This window comes from Chiloscyllium plagiosum, chromosome 14 (assembly GCF_004010195.1).
Source record: "Chiloscyllium plagiosum isolate BGI_BamShark_2017 chromosome 14, ASM401019v2, whole genome shotgun sequence".
Lineage (NCBI taxonomy): Eukaryota > Metazoa > Chordata > Chondrichthyes > Orectolobiformes > Hemiscylliidae > Chiloscyllium > Chiloscyllium plagiosum.
Window position 1 is genome coordinate 56,772,524 of NC_057723.1, and position 23,104 is coordinate 56,795,627.

Here is a 23,104-nt window from a genome sequence, read left to right on the forward strand (position 1 = left end):
TGATGCTTCCATTAACTGAGGTGGAATTTTAAACTCAGCAAGATTTTACTGAATTTTCTTTCAAAGGAAAGAAATGTGGGCTATCAGGGCAATAAAAACAACTGTTGATTGAGAAAACTCCTTATGCGATGCAACAAACATAATGCAACAGGTGTCAATGGTGAGAGGAAAATAACTGAAGATGGATGCCTGGAGGTGCCCTTGTATTTTGTAAGTATCACTCGACTATATTAAAATCTAAAGGGACAAATGTCCCTCTTATTTTCCCAGTTGGATAGGCCACCTATGTGTAACGTATGTGGAGTAGTCAATGGAGTCAATACAAAAAAAAAGTGAATTTCATCTTTCAATTCTTTAGAAATCGTTTTATTACAAATGTCCGAAATAAATCTTTTGATCAACATCCAACTTTCAGATAGAGAAAGATGGGTATATATAGCATATGGGTAGAATGAAAAAATGGTGTGCTTTGTTCAAATCACAGCATTTCACCTTTTTGTACAAAAAGTGGTTATGGGTAGATATGGAATAGGATAGATACAATTTAATATTTCAGGGGGTTGAATGGACAGATCCATTTTTTCAAAACTAAAATATATTTCTGGTAATAAGTATTTTAAAATGATTCCAATTAAACAGGACTGACACAATAAACACACACTGCTGTTTAAAATTCTTCGCATTACCTGGATGCAAGTTTGTTCTTCTCTTTTCTCGATCTTGGTCTGGCAGTTAATGGCAGTTCACTTACAGGCGTTAGATCACTAATCACCTTGTTTAGTTTTCTAAGTTCATTCCCAATCTGAAGTAATTTTCTTGGATTTGGAGTTAAGTCTTCTACATCTGTTCTGCGAGATTTCTTCACTAAATATTTCCCTATAATGACAAGAATGCATACCATTAGTTTATCTAGATTTATTAGTTCTAGGAAACTAAATCACAGTTTATGATACTGCATATGAGCAACTGGAATCATGACATTGTTACAAACCCAGTTCTGAGAGTACTGGTTAAGCCAGATATTTAATAGGATCTGCTTCATAGACTATGACTATTTACAAATTATAATATATGGAGAACTAAGGGTAAAAAAAACTGAGAGGATAACACCAAAAAAAAATCTTTACAAGTACACTGAACAAATCTGATAATGATTAAAGACAAAATAAGCTTCAATCTTGAAACTTAAGCTAACATTAAATCTGTGACTTTCATACCACTAGAATTTTAAATATACTTTCCAAAGTGTGAATATACTTCTAGGACTAGTCACAATTCAAGTCTACGGCGTATCCATTCCGAAACAACTTCCTCATTGTTCACAGTCATATGCCACGACACACCAGATGCACGTAGACACTCCTTTGTCGTCTATTCTACATATGGACGCCTCTCATTATAGAACTATCTAACCCTATCCAATTTTCAAGAATTCACTCTCTCTCACTAAACATACACAACTGAATTATTTGGTTACACATAGCAGAGCGGATGCCTGCAAGTGTCCAGCTCAGCTTTCCTTTCACTTACTTATGCACTTAAAACCAAGACCCAACAGTTTCTGTTTTGAACACACCTCCACCCACTCAATTTTTTCTATAGCAACCTCAGGACTTTCTTCCTTCTAAAGGCCTCTCCACTGGGCCAAACATTCAAGCAATGCTATGAACACACACCGAGATAGTTAACCTCTAACCCGTAATGAAACTAAAAGTACATTAAACTGAAACACTCAATATATCCCACAAGAGAGTCAATTCTAACAATGTGACGAAGGGAGGAACAGATGACTTGGACGTAGGGGTCACAAAGCCCTTCACCACTGGAATTGTGTTCTTCGTTGTGGAGTCTGTTGTGAATTAATAATAGATTGACTGCACCACCAGAGGGCAAACTAAATTGAATATTTTTCTAACAAACTTTTATGTTTTTTAATCAACGGCGCAAAAATACGGTCAACTTAAGCCTTGCATAATAAACAAAGACCTTCAGGGCTATTAAAACAGCACAGTTTAATGATCAAGAATAAAGTCCCAACAAGCAACTTTTGCCTAGGACAGTTTTAAGTCACTGAGGTGTAGTGTGGTTCTCATTAAATCTCACCTTGCAACCTGCCTTCCTATTCTTCTGGCAACTTCTTCCACAAGCTCTTCACAGTACCCACTCCTCTTGTATTTCTTTAAAATGCCTATTCACTATGGCCCACACAGGTACCAGAGCAATTTTCACACAGAGAGCTTCACTACTTTCCTCAGCAACTCTACTATCTGAAGTCTCTTCCTTGAAGTTTAGCCTCCAACTCAACATTCAGAGTTCATTGACATCTATTCCTCCTTTAATCTTCCCCATATCTCCTCAAATCACATTCATGGTAACCCTCTTAACACTGCCATCGCAAGTTGCCTCACATATTAATTACAGATTTAGACTATCACTGATCATTTCCTGCATCATGCTCTACCTATATCCCCCTTTTCAACACAACTATACATTCTTCCTAGCCCACCCTGGTAACACTCTCTCCTAACTGCATTTTCAAAATCTGAACTGGTTTGTCTTTGGCTCTCCATTTAATACAACATTCTGCAAATGTCAGTTTGTTCAATTACAATACTCTCCTCCACCTTTGTACCCACGAAATCTACACTCTCTCATTTGGCCCTGATCTCCTAACCCTCAAATCCAAGAGATGCATATATCAATGTCCATGGCTGACAGCGGGAAAACGGATCTGAAGCAATCCCATCACCCAGTTCAGTAGGGTTGCACTTGCCTAGCAGTATCCTTATACATCCAATCTTAAGCAAAGAATCACCTGCAATGTCTTCTTTACCCCTTCCCTCACAGTTACCTCTAGCATCTATCAAGAACATAATCCTTGACCCCTTCCTAATGCTTATCTGCATACTGCTCCTCAATGATAACATTCAAAAAATGTCAGGATTCTCCTTACATGTTGGCGACATCCACCTATACTTCACCACTACCTTTGACCCCATATGCATACGATCACTATGATGAGTTATTTTCATCTGAAACACCTTACTCCACCTCTGCCTTAGCTCATTTACTGCTGAAATTTACAATTGTTTCCTGATGACCTCAAGATTTGAGTATGTATTCACACTCCTACATGGCCTATTTCATACCTTTTGCAAACATGAGGTCACCCAAGACTCTCCTGTCCCTGTATCAACACCAAGCCAACTTCATCAACCTACTGGCTCCCAAGCCGTGATTCTGAAATTCTCATTTTCAAATTCCTCCATGGTCTTGTGCTTGCTGTAGATGATCTCTTTCATCTCTCACATCTGTACTCTTCCAGTTATAGTTCGATAATGACTCCACAATCAACATGTACCTTCAGCTGTCAAAGCCTGAGACTCCAGAATCCCTTCCCAAAAATCTCCATTTCCTTTCTTTTAAGACATTCCTTAAATTCTACTTCTTTAAAATATATGCTTGCAAAGGAGGAATGCAAAGGTTTGGAAGACGGATTCTTGATATGGTGGGGTTGTCCACTAAAGGAGAAATTTAGGAGATAGGGTTAATATTCTCATTGAAAGATACAAAATTCTCCTGGGACTCAATAGGAAGGATAGATGCAGAAAGGGTAGGAGAGATTGGGAAATTTCTATTCTTTTTTAATTCATTCATGGGATGTGGGCATTGCTGACTGGCCAGCATTTGTTGCCCATCCCTAGTTGCCCTTGAGAAGGTGATAAGCTGCCTTCCTGAACTACTGCATACACAAGCTGGGGTTGACCCACAATGCTGTTCAGGAGGGAATTCCACAATTTTGACCAAGCAACAGTGATATATTTTTAAATCAGGTATGAAGGGGGATTTGCAGATCATGGCATACTCATGTATCGGCCACCCTTGTCCTTGTAGGTGGAGTTGGTTACGGGTTTGGATGGTGCTGTCGAAGGATCTTTGGTGAATTTCTGCAGTGCATCGTATAGATAGTACATACTGCTGCTATGGAGTGTAGCAGATTCAGTGGTGGAGAGAATGGATGTTTGTGGATGTGGTGCCAATCAAGTTGGCTTCTTTCGACCTGAATGGTGTGAAGCTTCTTGAGTGTTGTTGGAGCTGCACCCATTCAGGCAAGTGGGTAATATTTCATCACATTCTTGACGTGTGTCTTAGAGATGAGGCAGGTGGTGAGTTGCTCACCACACAATATTACTAGCCTCTGTTTTTGTAAATACTGTGTTTATGTGGCGGGTACGGTTGAGTTTTTGATAAATAGTAACCCCAAGGATGTTCATGATGGGGTGTGGGGTTCAGTAATGGTAACACCACTGAATTCCAAGGAACAGTATTTAGATTGTTTCTAATCAGTGATGGCGACACCTGGCATTATGGCACAAATGTTCCTTGCCAATTGTCAATCCAAGCCTTGAAATTGTCTGGATCCTGATGTTTTGAACATGGATCACTTCAGTATCTGAGAAGTTGCTAATGGTGCTGAACACTGCACAATCAGCGAACATCCTCACCTCTGACCTGATGATGAAGGGAAGGTCACTGATGAAGAACCTAAGACACTATCCTAAGGAACTCCTGCACAGATGTTCTGGAGCAGAGATGACTTCCCTCCAAAACGACACCATCCTCCTTTGTGCCAGGTATGACTCCAAACAGCAGAGAATGTGTCCCTGATATCCACCGATTCCAGTTTGCTAAGGCTCCTTGATGCCGCAATCGGTCAAATTCAGCCTTGATGTCAGCAGCTGTCACACTCACTTCACCTCTGGACTTCAGTGCTTTTGTCCAAGGCTGTAACAAGATCAAGAGTTGCATGCCCCTAATGGAACCCAAACACAGAGTTACTGAGTAAGTGCTGTTTGATAGCACTTATGATGACACCTTCCATCACTTTAGTGATGATCAACATTTGACAGGGTGGTAACCAGCTGGGTTGGATTTGTCCTGTTTCTTATTTAAAGTTCATACCTGGCCAAGTTTTCACATTATCGGATAGATGCCAGTGTTGTAACTTGCATCTATCAATATATAATTTCAATATATAATTTCAGTTACATCACATTGCAAACTTTTGCTATAAATTCCATGTCTTACAATCTTATACTCCACAACCACCTGATGAAGGAACAGCGCTCTGAAAGCTAGTGCTTCCAAATGAACTTGTCGGACTATAACCTAGTGTTGTGTGATTTTTAAGTGTTGTAACTGGACTCTAAGAGCTTGGTTAGGGAAGCAACAAATTCTGAGTACAAGTCTTCAATTCTATTGTCAGGGGCACGGCCTTGGCAGTATCCAGCGCTTTAAACTGTTTATTGATATCACAGAGTGAATTGAATTGACCGAAGACTGGGTATCTGCTGGGGATGACTGAAGAAGGCTGCGATGGATCATCTACTCAGCGCTTCTGGCTGAAGAATAAGGAAAATGCTTCAGCCTTATCTTTTGCATTGTTGTATTGGGCTCTTCCATCACTGAGGACTGGGATATTTGTGGAGCCTTCTCTTCCAGTGAATTGTTTAGTTATCCACTAGCATTCCTGATTGGACCTGATCCATTCGTTGTGGGATTGCTCAGCTTTGCCTATCACGGGCTGCTAATAATGTCTGGCATGCAAGCAGTTCTGTTTGATAGATTCACCAGGTTGAATCTCATTTTAATGAATGCTTGATGCTGCTTGTGACTTGCCTTCTGCACTTCCAATGAACCAGGGCTGATCCCTGGCTAATTGGTAAATGGTTGAGTGCGAGACATGACAGGCCATGAGGTTGCAGATTGTGGATTACAGTTCTGCTGCTGTTGATGGCCCATAGCGCCTCATGAGTCTTAAGTTGCTAGATTTGTTCAAAGTCTGTCCCATTCAGCACAGTCAACAGATTGGAGAGGATGAGGTCAAGTACATTTTTCCTTATTATTGTTTCCTTGCCACCTGCTGCAGATCCAGTCTAGCAGCTGTGTCATTTAGGACTCCAGCTAATCAGTAGTGCTGTTGCCAAGCCACTCTTGGTGGTGGACATTGAAATCCCCCACCCAGACTACATTTTAATCCTTGCCACCCTAGGTGCTTCCTCCAAATGCTGTTCAAAATGGAGAAGTAACGATTCATCAGTGGAAAGAGGACAGTATGCGGTAACCAACAGGAGGTTTCTTTGTCCGTGGCTAACCTGAAACTATGAGACTTCGTGGGTCTGGAGTCAGAATAATGCTTGTGACATCTAGGACCAAGATGAAGAAGATTCGGTTCACTCAACCTTTCTGAATCTTTGTAATTCTCTATCCCAGAGGACTCTGAAGGCTCAGTCATTGAATATATTCAGGATGCTAACTGATGCATTTCTAGGTATTAAAAATATCAAGGGACATTGCAGAAAAACGGCATTAAGGTGGAAGAAGAGTCATGATGCCATGATGTAACTGAATGGCCCATTCCTACCCCTATTTCCTATGTTCTTTCAACAAGCTTTTGATTGTCTACTTGAATGTATCTGTATGCAGTTCAGTGTCAAAGTTTGTGGGAGAATTCTTCCTTCAAAGTATCTTAGAGCATTTTGTTTCATTAAAGGCACTGCACAAATACAAGCAGTTTCAGTTGACGTAATAAAAAGAAAACTGACCTTTAAACTGCCACAGTAGCAATATATTTAAACTCTTTGAAAATGTTACTTCACTATATTGAGAAAGCTACATAAATGTAGGATCTTCAAAATAATTGATGTCACTATCATCTGAAAATTCAACACTGCATTGCTATCTGAGATTTTTCTGGTTTTATTTGTTTTCCAGCATTGAAATTCCAAAATGTATTTTAGTCTACTGCTGCGCCTATCCCTGATGTTCTTTGGAAAGCAACTGAAGCAAAAGCCTAATTCAAGGAACTCTTCCAACAGTTTCAGGCAAAGCCAGATTCTCTACTGTTAAAATTCAGAAAGTCCAAGGAATGTTGACTACTGAAAGAAAGATGAATTGAAAGCAACTCCTCTCAACAATACGAGTATAGGTATGTTCCAGAATCACCCATAAATCTGATGATAGATTTTACAAATTAAAACAATCCCACAGTGTTACCTCAAAGAACAAAGAAAATTACAGCACAGGAACAGACCCTTCAGCCCTCCAAGCCTGCATTGATCCAGATCCTCTATTTAAACCTGCTGCCTATTTTCTAAGGATCTATATCCCTCTGCTCCTTGCCCATTCATGCATCTGTCTAGATACATCTTAAATGATGCTATCGTTCCCGCCTCTACCACCTCCCCTGGCAACACGTTCCAGACACCCAGCACCCTCTATGTAAAGAACTTTCCACGCGTATCTCCCATAAACTTTTCCCCTCTCATCTTGAACTTGTGATACCCTAGTAATTGAGTCCCCCACTGGGGAAAAAGCTTCTTGGTATCCACCCTGTCTATACCTCTCATGATTTTGTCGACCTCAATTAGGTCCCTCCTCAACCTCTGTCTTTCTAATCAAAATAGTCCCAATCTACTCAACTTCTCTGATGTCCTCCATTCCAAGCAACATCCTGGTGAACCTCCTCTGCACTCTCTCCAAAGCATCCACATCCTTTTATAATGTGGCAACCAGAACTATATGCGGCTGAACTAAAGTGCTGTACATATGTTTAGATTAGAGTGGTGCTGGAAAAGCACAGCAGGTCAGGCAGCATCCGAAGAGCAGGAAAATTGACGTTTCGGGCAAAAGCCCTTCATCAGGAATCTTCCTATCCATATGTTACATGGCCTGCCAACTCTTGTACTCAGTACCCCGTCTGATGAAGGAAAGCACGCCGTATGCTTTCTTGACCACTCTATTGACCTGTGATGCCACCTTCAGGGTACAATGGACCTGAATACTGAGATCTCTATCCATCAATTTTCCCCAAAGCTTTTCCATTTACTGTATAAGTTTGCTCTTGAATCGGATCTTCCAAAATGCATCACCTTGCATTTGCCCAGATTGAACTCCATTTGCCATTTCTCTGTCTAACTCTCCCATCTATCTATATGCTGCTGCATTCTCCGACAGTCTCCTTCACTACCTGCAACTCCACCAATCTTAGGGTCATCTGCAAACCTGCTAATCAGACCACCTCTCCCTTCCTCCAAATCATTTATGTACATCACAAACATCAGTGGTGCCAGCACAGATTCCTGTGGAACAACACTGGTCGCAGTTCTCCATTTTGAGAAACTCCTTCCACTACTACTCTGTCTCCTTCTGCCCAGCCAGTTCTCTATCCATCTAGTTAGTACACCCTGGACCTCATGTGACTTCACTTTCTCCATCAGCCTACCATGGGGAAGCTTATCAAATGCCTTACTGAAGTCCATGTATATGATATCTACAACCCTTCCCTCAATCAACTTTGTCAATTCCCCAAAGAATTCTATTACGTTGGTAAGACATGACCTTCTCTGCAAAAAACCATGTTGCCTATCACTGATAAGCCCATTTTCTTCCAAATGTTAATAGATCCTATCCCTCAGTATCTTCTCCAGCAGCTTCCCTACCATTGATGTCAGGCTCATCAGTCTATAATTACCTGGATCATCCCTGCTCCTTTCTTTAACAAGGGGACAACATTAGCAATTCTCCAGTCCTCCGGGACCTCACCCGTGTTCAAGGATGCTGCAAAGATATCTGTTAAGACCCCCAGCTATTTCGTTTCATTTCGCTCAGTAACCTGGAATAGATCCCATCTGAACCTGGGGACTTCTCCACCTTAATGTCTTTTAGAATACCCAACACTTCCTCCCTTCTTCTGCCAACTTGGCCTCGAGTAATCAAACATCTATCCCTAATCTCAACATCCATCATATCACTTTCCTCAGTGAATACTGATGCAAAGTACTCATTAAGAATCTCACCCATTTTGTCTGACTCCATGCATAATTTTCCTCCTTTGTCCTTGAGTGGGCCAACCCTTTCTCTAGTATATACAAATAAAAGGCTTTGGGATGTTCGTTAACCCTGTTTGTTAAAGATATTTCATGACCCCTTTTAGCCCTCTTAATTCACTTCAGATTGGTACTACTTTCCCGATATTCTTCCAAAGCTCTGTCTGTTTTCAGTCACCTAAACCTTATGTATGCATCCTTTTTCCTCTTAGCTAGTCTCACAATCTCACTGGTTCCCTAATCTTGCCATTTCTATCCTTCATTTTCACAGGGACATGTCTCTCTTGAATTCTAAATCAACCTTTCTTTAAAAGCCTCCCACACATTAAATGTGGATTTATTTTCAAACAACTACTCCCAATCCATATTCCCCAGCTCCTGCCAAATTTTGCTATAGCTGGCCTTCCCCAAATTTAGCACCCTTTAGGACCACTCTCGTCTTTGTCCATGAGTATTTTACAAGTTATAGAATTGTGATCACTATTCCCAAAGTAATCCCCTACTGAAACTTCAAACACCTGGCCGGACTCATTTCCTAACACCAGGTTCAATATGACCCCTTCCCAAGTTGGATTATTTACATATCGCTCTAGAAAACCCGCCTGGATGCTCCTTACAAATTCTGCTCCATCTAGACCTCTAACACTAAGTGATTTCCAGTCAATGTTGGGAAAATTAAAACCTCCTATCATCACCACCACCCTGTTGCTCCTACATCTTTCCATAATCTGTTTACATATTTGTACCTATATCTCATGCTCGCTGTTGGGAGGCCTGTAGTACAGCCCTAACATTGTTACCGCACCCTTCTTATTTCTGAGCTCTTTCCATTTTGCCTCACTGCTCAAGTCCTCCATAGTGCCCTCCTTCAGCATAGCTGTGATATTCTCTCTGACCAGTAATGCAAATCTTCCACCCCTTTTACCTCCCATCTATCCTACTTGAAGAACCTATATCCCAGGATATTTAATTGTCAGTCACACCCTTCTGTCAACCAAGTCTCAGTTAATAGCAATATCATACTCCCAGGTACTAGTCCAAGCCTAGTTCATCTGCCTTACCTCCTACATTTCTTGCATTAAAACAAATGCACTTCAGACCACCTGTCCCTTTGTGTTTATCATCTGTACCCTGCCTACTCTCCCCTTTAGTCATGCTGACTTCATGGTCTAGTTCCTTACAGGCATTAGTTACTACCTCCTTACTGTCCACTAATCTCTTCATATGGTTTCCATCCCCCTGCCACATTAGTTTAAACCCTCCCCAACAGCATTAGCAAAAGCACCTCCGAGGTTATTGGTTCTAGTCTGGTCCAGGTGAAGACCGTCCAATTCGTAATAGTTTCACCGCACCCAGAATTGGTCCGAATATCCCAAACATCTGAACCCCTCCCTGCTGAAACATCTCTTAAGCCGCACATTTATTCTACCTATTCTTTCATTTCTACTTTGACTAGCATGTGGAACTGGTCACAATCCTGAGATGATTACCTCTGAGGTCCTACTTTTTAACTTGAGGGCCCTAAATTCCGTTTGTTGGACTTCATCCCATTTTTTACCAATATCATTGGTGCCTACATGCACCATGACAGCTCGCTGTTCACCCTCCCCCTTCAGGATGTTCTGCAGCCGATCTGAGACATCCCTGACCTGTGCACCTGGGAGGCAACATACCATTCAGGAGTCTCTTTTTCAACTACAGAATCACATATCTACTCCTTTCACAATTGAATCCCCTATGACTATAGCCCTTCCACTCTTTTTCCCGCCCTTCTGTACCTCAGTTGGTTTTGTGAAAAATAATGGCAGACAATAGTATTAATGGTGTAAATCTTGGCAAAGAGAGCTCCTTACAGATTACGATAGCAAAGTTGCTCTTCTTATATACTGTTGCAAAGATGATTTACATTTAATACTTCTTGGAGCAATTAAGTTGTGAATTTTTGTGGAAAAATGAACTTATTGAAAAGTCCGTGGAGATACATGTAGGGAGCTAAGCAGCAGACTAAAGGGCAGGGCCTCAAAGATTGTGATGTCTGGATTACTCCTGCTGCCACATGTTAACGAGTATAGATTTATGAGAATAATCAAGATATATGCATGGCTCAAGAGTGGGTGCAGGAAGGAAGGTTTTACATTCCTCAATCATTGGGACAGGTTCTGGGGAAGGTGGGATCTATACAAGTGAGACAATCTGTAACTGACCAAGAATGAGACCAACATCCCTTTCAGTTGGGAGGAAGTTAAACACAGAGTATGGAACAATAGGGACACAGCATACTTCAGTAAAGGAACCAAGGCAGAGGAAATTCAACCATATTGAGCTTCATACAAAGAAGGCGAGACTGGATGGCCTCTACATTAATGCTCAGCATAGATAAGACATAGGGGTTAAGGTTGTAGATTGACATGTGGAATTGTGATATTGTTGCCACCTAGATACTTGCTTGATGGAGAGATAAGACTGGAACCTCAAAATTCCGGGATGTAGGAGCTTCAGGCAGGATGAGAAAGGTGTAAATGAAGGCAGTGTTACATTATTAACTAAGGATTTAGTTACTGCTGGAAGGTGGGGCGACATCCTGAAAGGATCTTCAAATGAGACTTGGTGGGTAGAACTTAGGAATAACAAGGGGGCAATCAATTGCTGAGAGCATATTATGGACTTCCAAATAAAGAGTTAGCAAGCAATAGTGCAAAATAGGGTAACTTCATTAGGGGACTTCAACTTCTTCAATACTGACTGGTATAGTCAGCGTGTAAAGAATTTAGAGGGGACTGATTTCTTCAAATGTATTCAGGACAGCTTTTTATAATCAACATGTAGATAGTCCAACAATATACATGATAGCAACCACAACAATGAATATTTTAAGTTTGTTATGGAAAAGGAGAAAGGGTTTTGGGTAGGCAAATTTTATTAAAAGGCAGCAGGATCTGACCAAAGCAGACTGACACAGTTACTTCTAGATAAATCTACAGAACAGTGAGGGATGTTGGAATTGGCGAGAGAATATGCCCAGCGTGTTCCCATTAGATGAAATAAAGGAGCAACAAGCCCAGAGAACATTAGATGTTTAGGGCCATTCAGGACTGGACAAAGAGGATGAAAAGGTTTTAAGAGGTACAAAGGGAGCAAATCAACAGAGATCCAAGTAAAGGGAGAGCAAATGTGGTGGACTCTTAACTACCTGATGGGCAATTGGAATGGACGATAAATGCTGCCTTGCCAAAAACACCCTCATCCCATGAATGAATAAGTAAACTTCCAAAAGCATTCAGGGGAGCTTAGAGAGAATCCGAAGATAGGAACCAAGGGAGCAAATGTGGGTCAGGCGAGAGGTAAGGTGTTAAGTGAGTAATTCACATTGATCCTCTCTTTGAAGAGGATGCAAAGAGGAATTGAGAAGTTTTTGGACAGTTTGATGTATGGAGTGAGGAAATATTAGAAGTTTAGATGGACTTAAATGTGGAGAAATCCTCAGATCCTGAGAAGTATTGCAGGCTGCTGTGGGGACAAGGGAGGAACAATTACAGGTGTTCTCAACCAAATTTTTAATTTCTCTCTGGTCATGGTTGAGGTGCCAGAGGACTGGAGGATAGCTAATGTGGTTCCACTTTTCAAGAAGGGTGGTTCAGATAAACCAGAGAATTGCAGACCAGTGAGTCTGGAATTGGTGGTAGGGAAACTATTGGACAAAATTCTGGAGGAGAGAATTAATCTCCACTTGAAGAGGTAACGTTTGATTAGAAATTATCATCAGCATTGATTTGTCAGAAAGAGGTCCATGCATAATAATTTGGAAATTTGAGAGATGATGACCAGGTGTGTAGATGAGGGTAGTGCAGTTGATGTACTTGACACGGATTTTTGCAAAGCCTTTGACAAGGTCCCACATGAGAGGATGAAAACATATGGAATCCAGGATAATTTAACAACTTAGACCTAAAATTAGTGGTAGGAAATATAGGATGGTGGTGGAAGGCTGTTTGTCCAATAGTATATAGCATACTATAGTCATCAGTGCGGATCTTTATTACTCGTGCAATATAGAAATTATACAAAAGAAAATGTGTTCATGTTTTTGCGGGGGTGGGAGAGAAATATGTTAGTTTGTGGATAATATGAAGATTGGCTAGACGGGCAGATGGAATACAACCCTGATAAGTGTGACGCAATGCACTTTGGAAGAAGTAAGGCAGGACAATGATAATGAAAGGCAGTGTATGAAAAAGCTCAGAAGGACAGAGGATGTTGGGCGCTTGTTCAAAAATCCTTAAAGGCAGCAGGACAAGATAATAGGGCGAATAAGGCTTTTACCTGGGCCTCATGCCTTTATGAATCATGGCATAGAAAGTAAGAGGCAGGACATTATATTGGAGCTGTACAGGACTTTGTCAGGTCACAGCTGGAGCACTGTGTGCAGTTCTGGTCACTGCACTTTTGGAAGGATGTGCTTGCAATAGAGGAGGTGCATAGGACATTCTGCAGGGTGCTGCCTGGTGAAGCAGTTTAGCTATGAAGATAAGATCAGATTATTTTCTTTAGAGCAAGGAAAGTTAAAGGAGGAGTATAAGATTACAAGGGTGGATAGAAAGCAGAAATTCCCCCTTAGTTGAACAGTCAATAACTATGACGCATAATTTTAAAATGAAAGGTTTAGAAGAGATTTGAGGAAACATGTTTTAAACCCAGAATTTGGTGGGAATCTGGAATGTACTGTCTGGGAGTACTTGAGGCAGGAAACCTCAACTTTTAAATAGTACTTGGATAAGCGCTTGAAGTGTCATAACATTTAAGGCTATGGACCAAGTGCAGTGAAGTGGGACTAGTGTAGATTTAGAGTAATTTTGATAGGTGCAGACTCAATGGGCCAAAAGGTCTCTTCTGTAAGGGTATGATTCTATATCTGGCGTGCATTTTTTCCAGAAACAAAAGGTTGTTGAAAAGTCACTGTAAACACTAGGTTTCCGAGATCACATAATTGGTGAAAACTTCATATTCTGCTTTGGATTCTTGCTGGGGATATTTAAACAGTGAGTGGTTGAAGAGAACTGATTGGGGACCAAGAGGTCTGAAAGTGGAGGGTGCTGGGGAGCCCTATTTCTGAAGAAATACCTTATTGAGATTATGATAAAACATTCTGAAAAGCTCTTCTGAAAGATTGCTTAAAGGAACTTCTCAATTTTCTGAATATGCTGTGTCAGAAAAAACTCAGAGAACCTTGCTTGGCAGTAACAACCACACATGCTAAAACAGCAGAACATTCTAAGACTTGGCCTTTATGTCTTCAATAATAACCATAGAGGCCAGAAAGTTTCACCTTTCTTTTAGAGTGAACATCTGCAAAGACAGAAATCAGTATTTTAAATCTTTTACGTGGAAGGTGAGAGCATGAGTTATTGTAAATACCTCTTGGGGTTATTTAGAAAGATATACATTTATATTTCCACAGCTGTAAATGCTAACCAATATTGTACCTTCACGGAGTAAGTTTAATTTGATAATTAAATTAATAACTGAATTAAGAAACTTGGATTTTTTAATTTAAAAAAGATACAGTTGAGGTATTTAATTGGCCATCTCAATAACTGGGAAATTTATGTTGTGACCCCTGGAGTAGTAAGGCTACAGCAACATTGCATGCTTCCAGCTTCTACCATAATAATACTGCTTTCACTCATGTATACATTATACTTTATAAGTTTAACAGAGAGAGCATTTTTCGGTATTTATCCAGCTTTTAATATTTCCACCTTTGCTCTACAAGTCCTGCTTATTATACAGTAAGTGTGCAGGCCCAAATCTCTATCATCTACTGCGATGCTATTTCAGCAATATTTCTTAACTTAGCCATTTCAATTTTCTGCTTGTGCATTTCTAAACTTTTTGGTGCTCAGACATAAAAGCAAGATAATAATTTTGCATTGTGATATAAATACTGTGAGTTGATTTTTTAAAAGTTTGGGTTTCTGGCTTTTCAGCTGGTATCATGTGGGTTTTGTGCGTGTACAAAGTTTACGATTAACTTCTCAGTATATCTAACCAACCGTGATTTCTTTTAAAATAATTTTTTAAGGCCTGCCTCTAGAATGAATGGTTCTGCACACCACAAATACATTTTTATTTATTTTAGATTATTTTGTGATGCAGCAAACATAAATGTCAGAGCATTCAAGACTCGTAAGAGACTTCTGAAACTTCTGTTTTAAAGCTTGCTTTAAAGTTTTAAAGGCAGAGGTGCTGAAGATTCTAGGAAGGGTCTAATTTAACAATGGAAGGGGAGTGGCCATCTGTCCCAGTTCAGGTTTTTTCAAGTTTATTTTAGCTGTAGAGTCACAAGATGTGGGTCCAGGAGAGTTGCAAGCTTCAGTACAGAACTCCTTTGACCTTCTCCTGAAATTTCTTTGGATGTTGTTCCCCTCTGACTGTAAGAATCTGGGTTTGAATTTACTTTTTGCCAAGGGGCATGTTTGTTAATGTTTCAACTCGTGTTTAAATACATTGTTCTGCTTAAAGCAGAGTGGTTTGATCAGTGCCTTTTAACTAAGAAAAATTTAGGGTCCATGCTACCTTCTTAAAATATTTGTGGGTGTCTGGCCTATTCCACAACACCTTAAGGGAAACACCTATAGCTTAGAGAGGGAGACTTTTGATTTCAGTTTTTATTTTAAATGGGGCAGTCCTATGAAATCCTTGGTACAGGATGGCAATGAAGATGAGTACTTCTGGAAAGGAGATATATAATGAACTATGTTATCTTAGAGTGAAGAGCATGAGTTCCAGACCAGAAATGGGACAAAACCCTGAAGAGGTTACTTCAAGCTGAGTATACTTATGCACACATAACAGCTCCAGGAAGAAGCTATCACGATTCCAATCTAAAAGTTGAAGTCACAAGTGATTCAAACCTATCAAAGGTGTTAGATACAGGGACTGCTGAACTGTAGACACATTGTTTTGGGTCCAATAAAAAAAGGGATGTTTTGTTTATTTTCAATTAAAAAAAAGGAGTATTTTGAGAGTAATGGGACTGTTTAAAATCTTTAACTTTGGGTTAATAATAAATGGATTGGTTTATTCTATTTTACCATGCAGTGATTGGAACCAGGCAGATCTTATTGTTTGAGATCCTTGATAGGGATAGTTACCCTGGGTCGATCAGGGAATCCTAGCTGACAGAGATAAACAGGGAACTAGCTTGTCTCCACTGGTGCAGCCTTGGCCCTACCATAACCTGGGACTGTTGCTGCTGCTCCCTAGGCCTGCCTCCACTGTTGCTTCTTGGTCCCCACAAAATAATGAATAAATAAACAAACAAACTGGGGATTCAGAGTTTCCTCACCTCAGGGACTGACTCCAAGCTGACTGGCCACAGCCAGTGTACTGTACACATATAGAGTCATAGAGATGTACAGCAGGGAAACAGACCCTTTGGTCCAACCTGTCCATGCCGATCAGATATCCCAACCCAATCTAGTCCCACCTACCAGCACCCGGCCCATATCCCTCCAAACCCTTCCTATTCATATACCCATCCAAATGCCTTTTAAATGTTGCAATTATACCAGCCTCCACCACTTCCTCTGGCAGCTCATTCCATACACGTACCACCCTCTGTGTGAAAAAGCTGCCCCTCAGGTCTCTTTTATATCTTTCCCCACATGGTGAGGTCAGTGCAGAGAAAGAGAAAGAAACCCACATTGCTAACTGACCGGGTTAGCAGTTACTGCCTTTGCTGTTGAATTCATGTATCACTGGACATCGGACTGCGTCTGGGAAAATTAAACCACAGTGAACTTCACATCTGATCTTGAAGGAGTCTGTTTGGGAGAGGTCACAGCACTGAAACAGATAAGTGGATATTTTAAGTGGGGATTAAAGTAAATCTGCATTAGTGAGTAGAGAGGTTTTTTTCTTGATTATATATTTTATTGAGCTATGTCTCTTGATTATTAAGTATTGAGTATTAAGTCATAAGTATTAATTTAACCTGAAGGAGCTTTTTGGAGAGGAATAAGACAGTGCTATTTTCTGGGAAAGAAGCAAAAATGGTCTTTAGTAGAGTAATATGCTATTCTTGTCGGATGTGGGCATTTGGGGAGAGTTTACATGTTACTGAGGATTATATCTGCAATAAATGCCGTTGCTTGTGAATTCTATCAGATCAAATGGATCCGTTGGAGAGACAGTTAGAGGCAAGGAGGAGTTCACAAGAGCAGGGGGATGTGATGGATGGCAGTTATAGAAAGGGGAGAAGGTCTCAGATACAGTCACATAGATAGGTTAACTCCAGGAAAGATAAGAGGTAGGCAGGTAGTGCAGGAGTCTTCTGTGGCTATCCCCATTTCAAACAAGTTACGCTGTCTTGGAAAATGTAGGGGATAATGGATTCTCAGGGGAACGTAGCACGAACAGCCAAGTTTCTGGTATTGAAACTGGCTCTAACGTAATGAGAGGTACGTTGGGTTCCAAGCATTCGATTTTGTGAGGGGACTCTCGAGTCAGAGGTACAGACAGACCTTTCTGTGGCCAGCAGCGAAAAATCAAATGGTGTGTTACTTCCCTGGTGCCAGGATCAAGGATGTCTCACATATGGTGCAGAATGTTCTCAAGGGGGAGACGGGCCAGCAAGAGGTCATTGCACACAATGGAATCAATGACATAGGAAGGGAAAAGATTGAGATTCTAAACGGAGATTGCAGAGAGTTAGGCAGGAATTTAAAAAGGAGGTCTTCGAGAGTAGTAATATCTGGATTACTCCTGGTGCTACGAGTTAGTGAGGGCAGAAATAGGAGGATAGAGCAGATGAATGCATGGCTAAAGAGCTGGTGTATGGGAGAAGGGCTCACATTTTTTGATTATTGGCATCCCTTCTGGGGTAGATGTGACCTGTACAAGAAGGACGGATTGCACCTGAATTGGAAGGGGACTAGCAGGGAGATTTGCTAGAGCTGCTCAGGAGGTCCTGTTAAGGTGGGAGGCAGGACCCAGGGAGATAGTGAGGAAAGAGATCAATCTGAGACTGGTACAGTTAATAAAAGAAGTGAGTCAAACAGTCATGACAGGCAGGGACAAAGCAGAGAATAAGGTAGGACTGAAAAATTAAACTGCATTTATTTCAATGTAAGAGGCCTATAGGGAAGTCAGATGAACTCGGGGCATGGTTAGGAACATGGGACTGGGATATCATAGCAATTACAGAAACGTGACTTAGGGATGGACAGGACTGGCAGCTTAATGTTCCAGGATCCAAATGCTACAGGAAGGACAGAAAGAGAGGCAAGAGAGGAGGGGGAGTGGTGTTTTTGATAAGGGATAGCATTACAGCTGTACTGAGGGTGGATATTCCCAGTGGAGTGCCACAAGGATAGGTGCTGGGTCCACTACTCTTCATCATCCATACAAATGATCTGCATGTGAGCATGAGGCATACTCAGCAAGCCTGCAGATGACACCAAATATTGGAGAGTGAAGAAGGCTACCTCAGCTTACAACGGGATCTTGACCAGATGGGCCAACAGGCCGAGAAGTGGCAAATGGAGTCTAACCCATGTAAGTATGAGGTGCTGCACCTTGGAAAAGCAAATCCTAGCAGGACCTATACACTCAATGGCAAGGTCCTAGGAAGTGCCGCCGAACAAAGAAACTCCAGAGCGCAGGTCCACAGCACCCCGAACGTGGAGTTGCAGGTCAACAGGATAGCGAAGAAGGCGCCCGGCATGCCTTCTTTGGTCAGGAGTTGGGAGGTCATGCTGCGGCTGTACAGGACACTGGCCAGGCCACTACTGGAACACTGCATGCAACTCTGGTCTCCCTCCCACCGGAAAAATGCTGCAAAACTTGAAAGGGTTCAGAAAAGATCCGCAAAGATGTTGCCAGGGCCAGAGGATCCGAGCCACAGGGAGAGGCCAAATTGGCTAGGACTACTCCCCCCGCATCTCCCCCCACCCCGGAGCGTTGGAGGCCGAGGGATGACTCCACAGAGGTCCACAAAATCACGAGGAGCACGGATAGGATAAACAGACAAAGTCCCTTTCTCGGGGCGGGGAAGTCCAGAACCAGAGGGCCCAGGTTCAGGATGAGAGGGGCAATATATTAAAAAGAGATCCAAGGGGCAACGTTTTCACACAGAGGGTGGTACGAGTAGAATAAACCACCAGAGGAAGTGGCGGACGCTAGCACAATCCCAACATCAAAAAGGAACCTGGACAGGTACATGAACAGGAACGGTTCGGAGGGACACGGGCCAGGTGCTGGCAGGTGAGACCAGACTGGGTCAGGACATCTGGTCGGCATGGATGAACCAGACTGAAGGGTCCGTTTCCACGCTGCACATTTCTATAGATAAAGGGTAACTAGGTGACGGGATCCTAGCCTATGTGCAGTTATTTCAACCTTCACTTCTTTTTGTCACTTTTATGGTTAAAGCAAAATTTGCTTCATTGAGTGTTTACATTTCAGCTTTAGTTCACTTTATTAAAATCAAAATGAATGAAAATATGATCTCTGACATGCCTGGTAATAACATTAACTGGGATTACATAACAGCCCATTTTCCTGGCTATTAACAATGCCAAAAGAGGCAGTTCGACTTTTCAAATCATCTGAAAGCCTATAACATGCTCTGTTTAGACAGTTTTACACAAACCATTTCCATTTGAAAAGGAACCTTCATTTAGAATTGTGGAGAGAAAGAGACTATGTAATAATCTAGCTTGAGATCACTGCATTAAATGGCAGTACCCCATTGGTGGAAGGGGTTTTTATCTTGCTACCAGGTACTGTCTTAAGGATCATATTTTAGGACACTTCTTTGAAAATATCCAAAATTTATTAAACACTGCTCTCAATCAGAAAAGGCCATTATTGACTCAACACTTTAACCCAACAAAGCAATGAGACTTCAATTGGAGTCAGTACTGAATTTGATGGTGCTGGCGTTGGCAGTGATAATGATGAGAAAAAGAGCAAGTCCCATAAAGTAAAAAGAGATATAGAAACCTTTTGGAAGTTTTCTAAGGTAGCTTCCAGATAATTAATTAAAGATCCCACATTAACGAAAACAAAATTCAAAATTGCTCATTGTGATGATATTAGTACTAGTTATGGAAGAAATTAAGCCAGAAAAGATCATAATGTATATAGCACAGAGGTAAAGAAATCATACAACAATTGCAAGATTGTTGAAAAACAATTATTAAAGAGATGGCTGCTCTCCTTCTTCCCTGCTCTAGTAATATAATATACTATTGGGCAAGGGTAAATAATTCAAAGTAAAATGTGTAATCTGGCAACAAAAAGGGATAGAACATTCAAACATGTTCCTAACAAATCACTAAACAGGTTGTACTTGTATTTTGGCAGTAAATACAGATTACATTTTAGATTTAAAATTTGAAGTAAAGCAAAACCAAAATTAAAATTTACTTCTGTCAGCTTACCATGGTGTAAACCATTTTTCTGATACATATTACTGGGCAAAGTATCTCTATCCCATTCAGAAGGCTTCAACATTCGATCTTGCTTGGGTGGTGGCATCAGCTGTTCACTGTACTCCCAGAAGTATCTTCTTTTGCTCCTTTTTCTGGAGATACCTGTTAATGCATCCTTCATGTCATCTACTGTGTCATTTTCAAATCCTGTATGGAAGAAAAACAAAACATTATCAACATTCTGAATGCAGCAGCATAGAAAATGAGGAGCAACTTAAAGACATTTTCTTATAAATACATTCTGTATAAAACACGAATTACTTTTGTCACATGATAAACTTAAATTCCTGACAATTACAGTTTTTTTTCTATCTTTACCATCCTGTCTTCCCTTCTTTCAGCTTTTCCCTACCAACTCTTCTGTCATTTAATCTTGCCCATCTTTCAGTCTGTTAAGAATCATTCCCTCTGCTTTTGTCCCTCCCATTCTTGCACTTCCCACTTCTTGAAAACTTCTCTTTCAGTTCTAATGGATAGTCATTGATCTGGAACATTAACGGTTGCTTATTTCACAAAAACTGCTTGACCTGACAGAAAAATTTCCAACATTTTCTGCTTTTATTTCTAATTATTGTTTCATCTTTATGAATAGAGGAATAGAATGTAAAAGTAAGAAACTTATGTTGATCAGTCCATAGATGAAGTAGAATTATAATTAGAATAGTCTTTATTGTCACATATATTCAATGAATATAGTGAACAATTTCTACATCTCCAATTACAGTGCCAACTTAGATACAAAAGGACCTAGGCACAGCTTCTTTAGCTACAAGATCCTAGACAATAGAGAAATTAAATGTCCAGCATTACAGAAATGAAAGTTCAGTACAACAGACCAAACTGGCACCTAGTTTCTAGTCCACATTAGGCCCTGACTCCAAACCAAGCCAGCAACATGCCATGGGGGAACTCGCTGTAGGTGGCTGGAAGGTTACCATTTCACACTAGGAGAGCCATATGGGAGGAGGCAGCTGCACCAAGTCGGGAGGTCGCCACACCAGGAGGCCGCTGCGCCAGGCCATGAATCATCACCGGAGGCCGGGAGTCATGGCTCGAAGAGAAAGAAGGAGAAGAAAAAAGCACAAAAAGGATGAAAAAGAGAAGAAAAAGAGGAATGGGCGGATTGGATTAGTTCTGGTTAGAGCATCCTACTCCGCCACCATCTTACAACAAATAGAAGTATTGATTTCAATTCAGGACACCATGCTCCAGGAAGGATACCAAGATCTTAAGAGAGATCACAGAAACTAGGTTGGTATCAGGAAAAAGGAACTTCAGTTATGTGACAGGTGTGAAGAGGTTGGGTGTGTTCACCTGACAGGAGAGATGTTTAAGGTGACATGTGATAGTTTTGAAACTCTTCCAGGCACCATTTCCAAAAGGTTCTACTAGAGAATAAATAATATTGGTAAAACAATCAAATGTGACATCAGAAATTTAAAAAAAAGAACAGCGTTCTTATGATTTGGAATGCACTGTCTGCAATAGAAACAGATTAAAGAGTGAATTGAACACATACTTGAAGGGAAAATATTAACAAGCAAAGGTGGCCAAGTGGCTTCCTCCTATGCAACATCATTCTATCATCATATACGAAAATGACTACTTTTATTTGTACTCTTTGCTAACATAACTTAGTATTTTATTTGCATTTTGAAAACAGCACCTTAAACATTGCAACTGAGCAATTATCTCTCAATCAATACCATATTGTGTCACATAACATTTTCTATTTTGGTTACTGAACCATATATGCTACTTATTAATACTGTTACCTTTAAAGTATGAACAAGACAGGGAGGGAAGTAAAAGAGGGGGTTGAGTTGCATTGCTGGTCAGGGACGATATCACGGCTCTGCTAAAGGAGGACAATATGGCAGTCTTGGGTAGTGAGGCATTATGGGTGGAGCTGAGAAATAAGAAGGGTGCAGTTACATTGTTGGGGCTGTATTACAGACCTCCCAACAGTGAGCGTGAGGTAGAAGAAAAATAGGTAAACAGACTATGAATAGATGTAGAGGCAATAGGGTAGTGGTGATGGGAGATTTTAATTTTCCCAACACTGACTGGCATACACTTAGCATCAGAGGTCTGAATGGAGTAGCATTTGTACAAAGCGTCCAGGAGAGTTTTCTAGAGCAGTATGTCAATAGTCCGACAAGGGAAGGGGCCATATTGGACCTGGTACTGGGGATCGAGCCAGGACAAGTGGTAGAAGTTGCGTGGGGAATTTCTTTGGGAACAGTGACCACAATTCTGTAAGTTTTAGAATACTCGTAGATAAAGAAGAGAATGGTCCTAAGGGAAGAGTACTAAACTGGGCCAAGGCCAATTATATCAAAATTAGGCAGGAGTTGGGAAATGTGGATTGGACACAGCTATTAGAAGGCAAGTCCACATTTGAGATGTGGGAGGCTTTCAAAGAAAGGTCAACGGTACTGCAGGATAGGCATGTCCTGTTGAGGGCAAAGGATAGGAAAGGCAAGATTCGTGAACCGTGGATGACCACAGAAATTGTACGACTAGCCAAGAGGAAAAGGCAAGCATACATAAGGTCTAGGCAGCTAAGAACAGTACGGGCCCTGGAGGAATAATCGGAAGAATAGGACAATTCTTAAACAAGGAATCAAGCGGGCTAAAAGGGGTCATGAAATAGCTTTAGCAAGCAGAATTAAGGAAAATCCCAAAGCATTTCATTCTTATATAAGCAGCAAGCGGGTA

At 40.9% G+C, this 23,104-nt stretch overlaps 1 protein-coding gene across 3 annotated transcripts in view; it reads right to left on the reverse strand.

Moving 5' to 3' along the window:
* crebrf (creb3 regulatory factor) overlaps positions 1–23,104 on the reverse strand; it is a 74,889-nt gene that overhangs the window by 19,853 nt on the left and 31,932 nt on the right. For all 3 annotated transcript variants that reach the window (XR_006313640.1, XM_043703846.1, XM_043703847.1), the window contains 2 exons: positions 20,333–20,530; positions 687–876 (listed from right to left, as the gene is read on the reverse strand). Coding sequence is in view for 2 of the 3 variants with exons in the window: in XM_043703846.1 (XP_043559781.1) it covers positions 687–876; positions 20,333–20,530 (388 nt within the window). In the remaining variant the exon portion in view is untranslated. The remainder of the gene's footprint in view (positions 1–686; positions 877–20,332; positions 20,531–23,104) is intronic.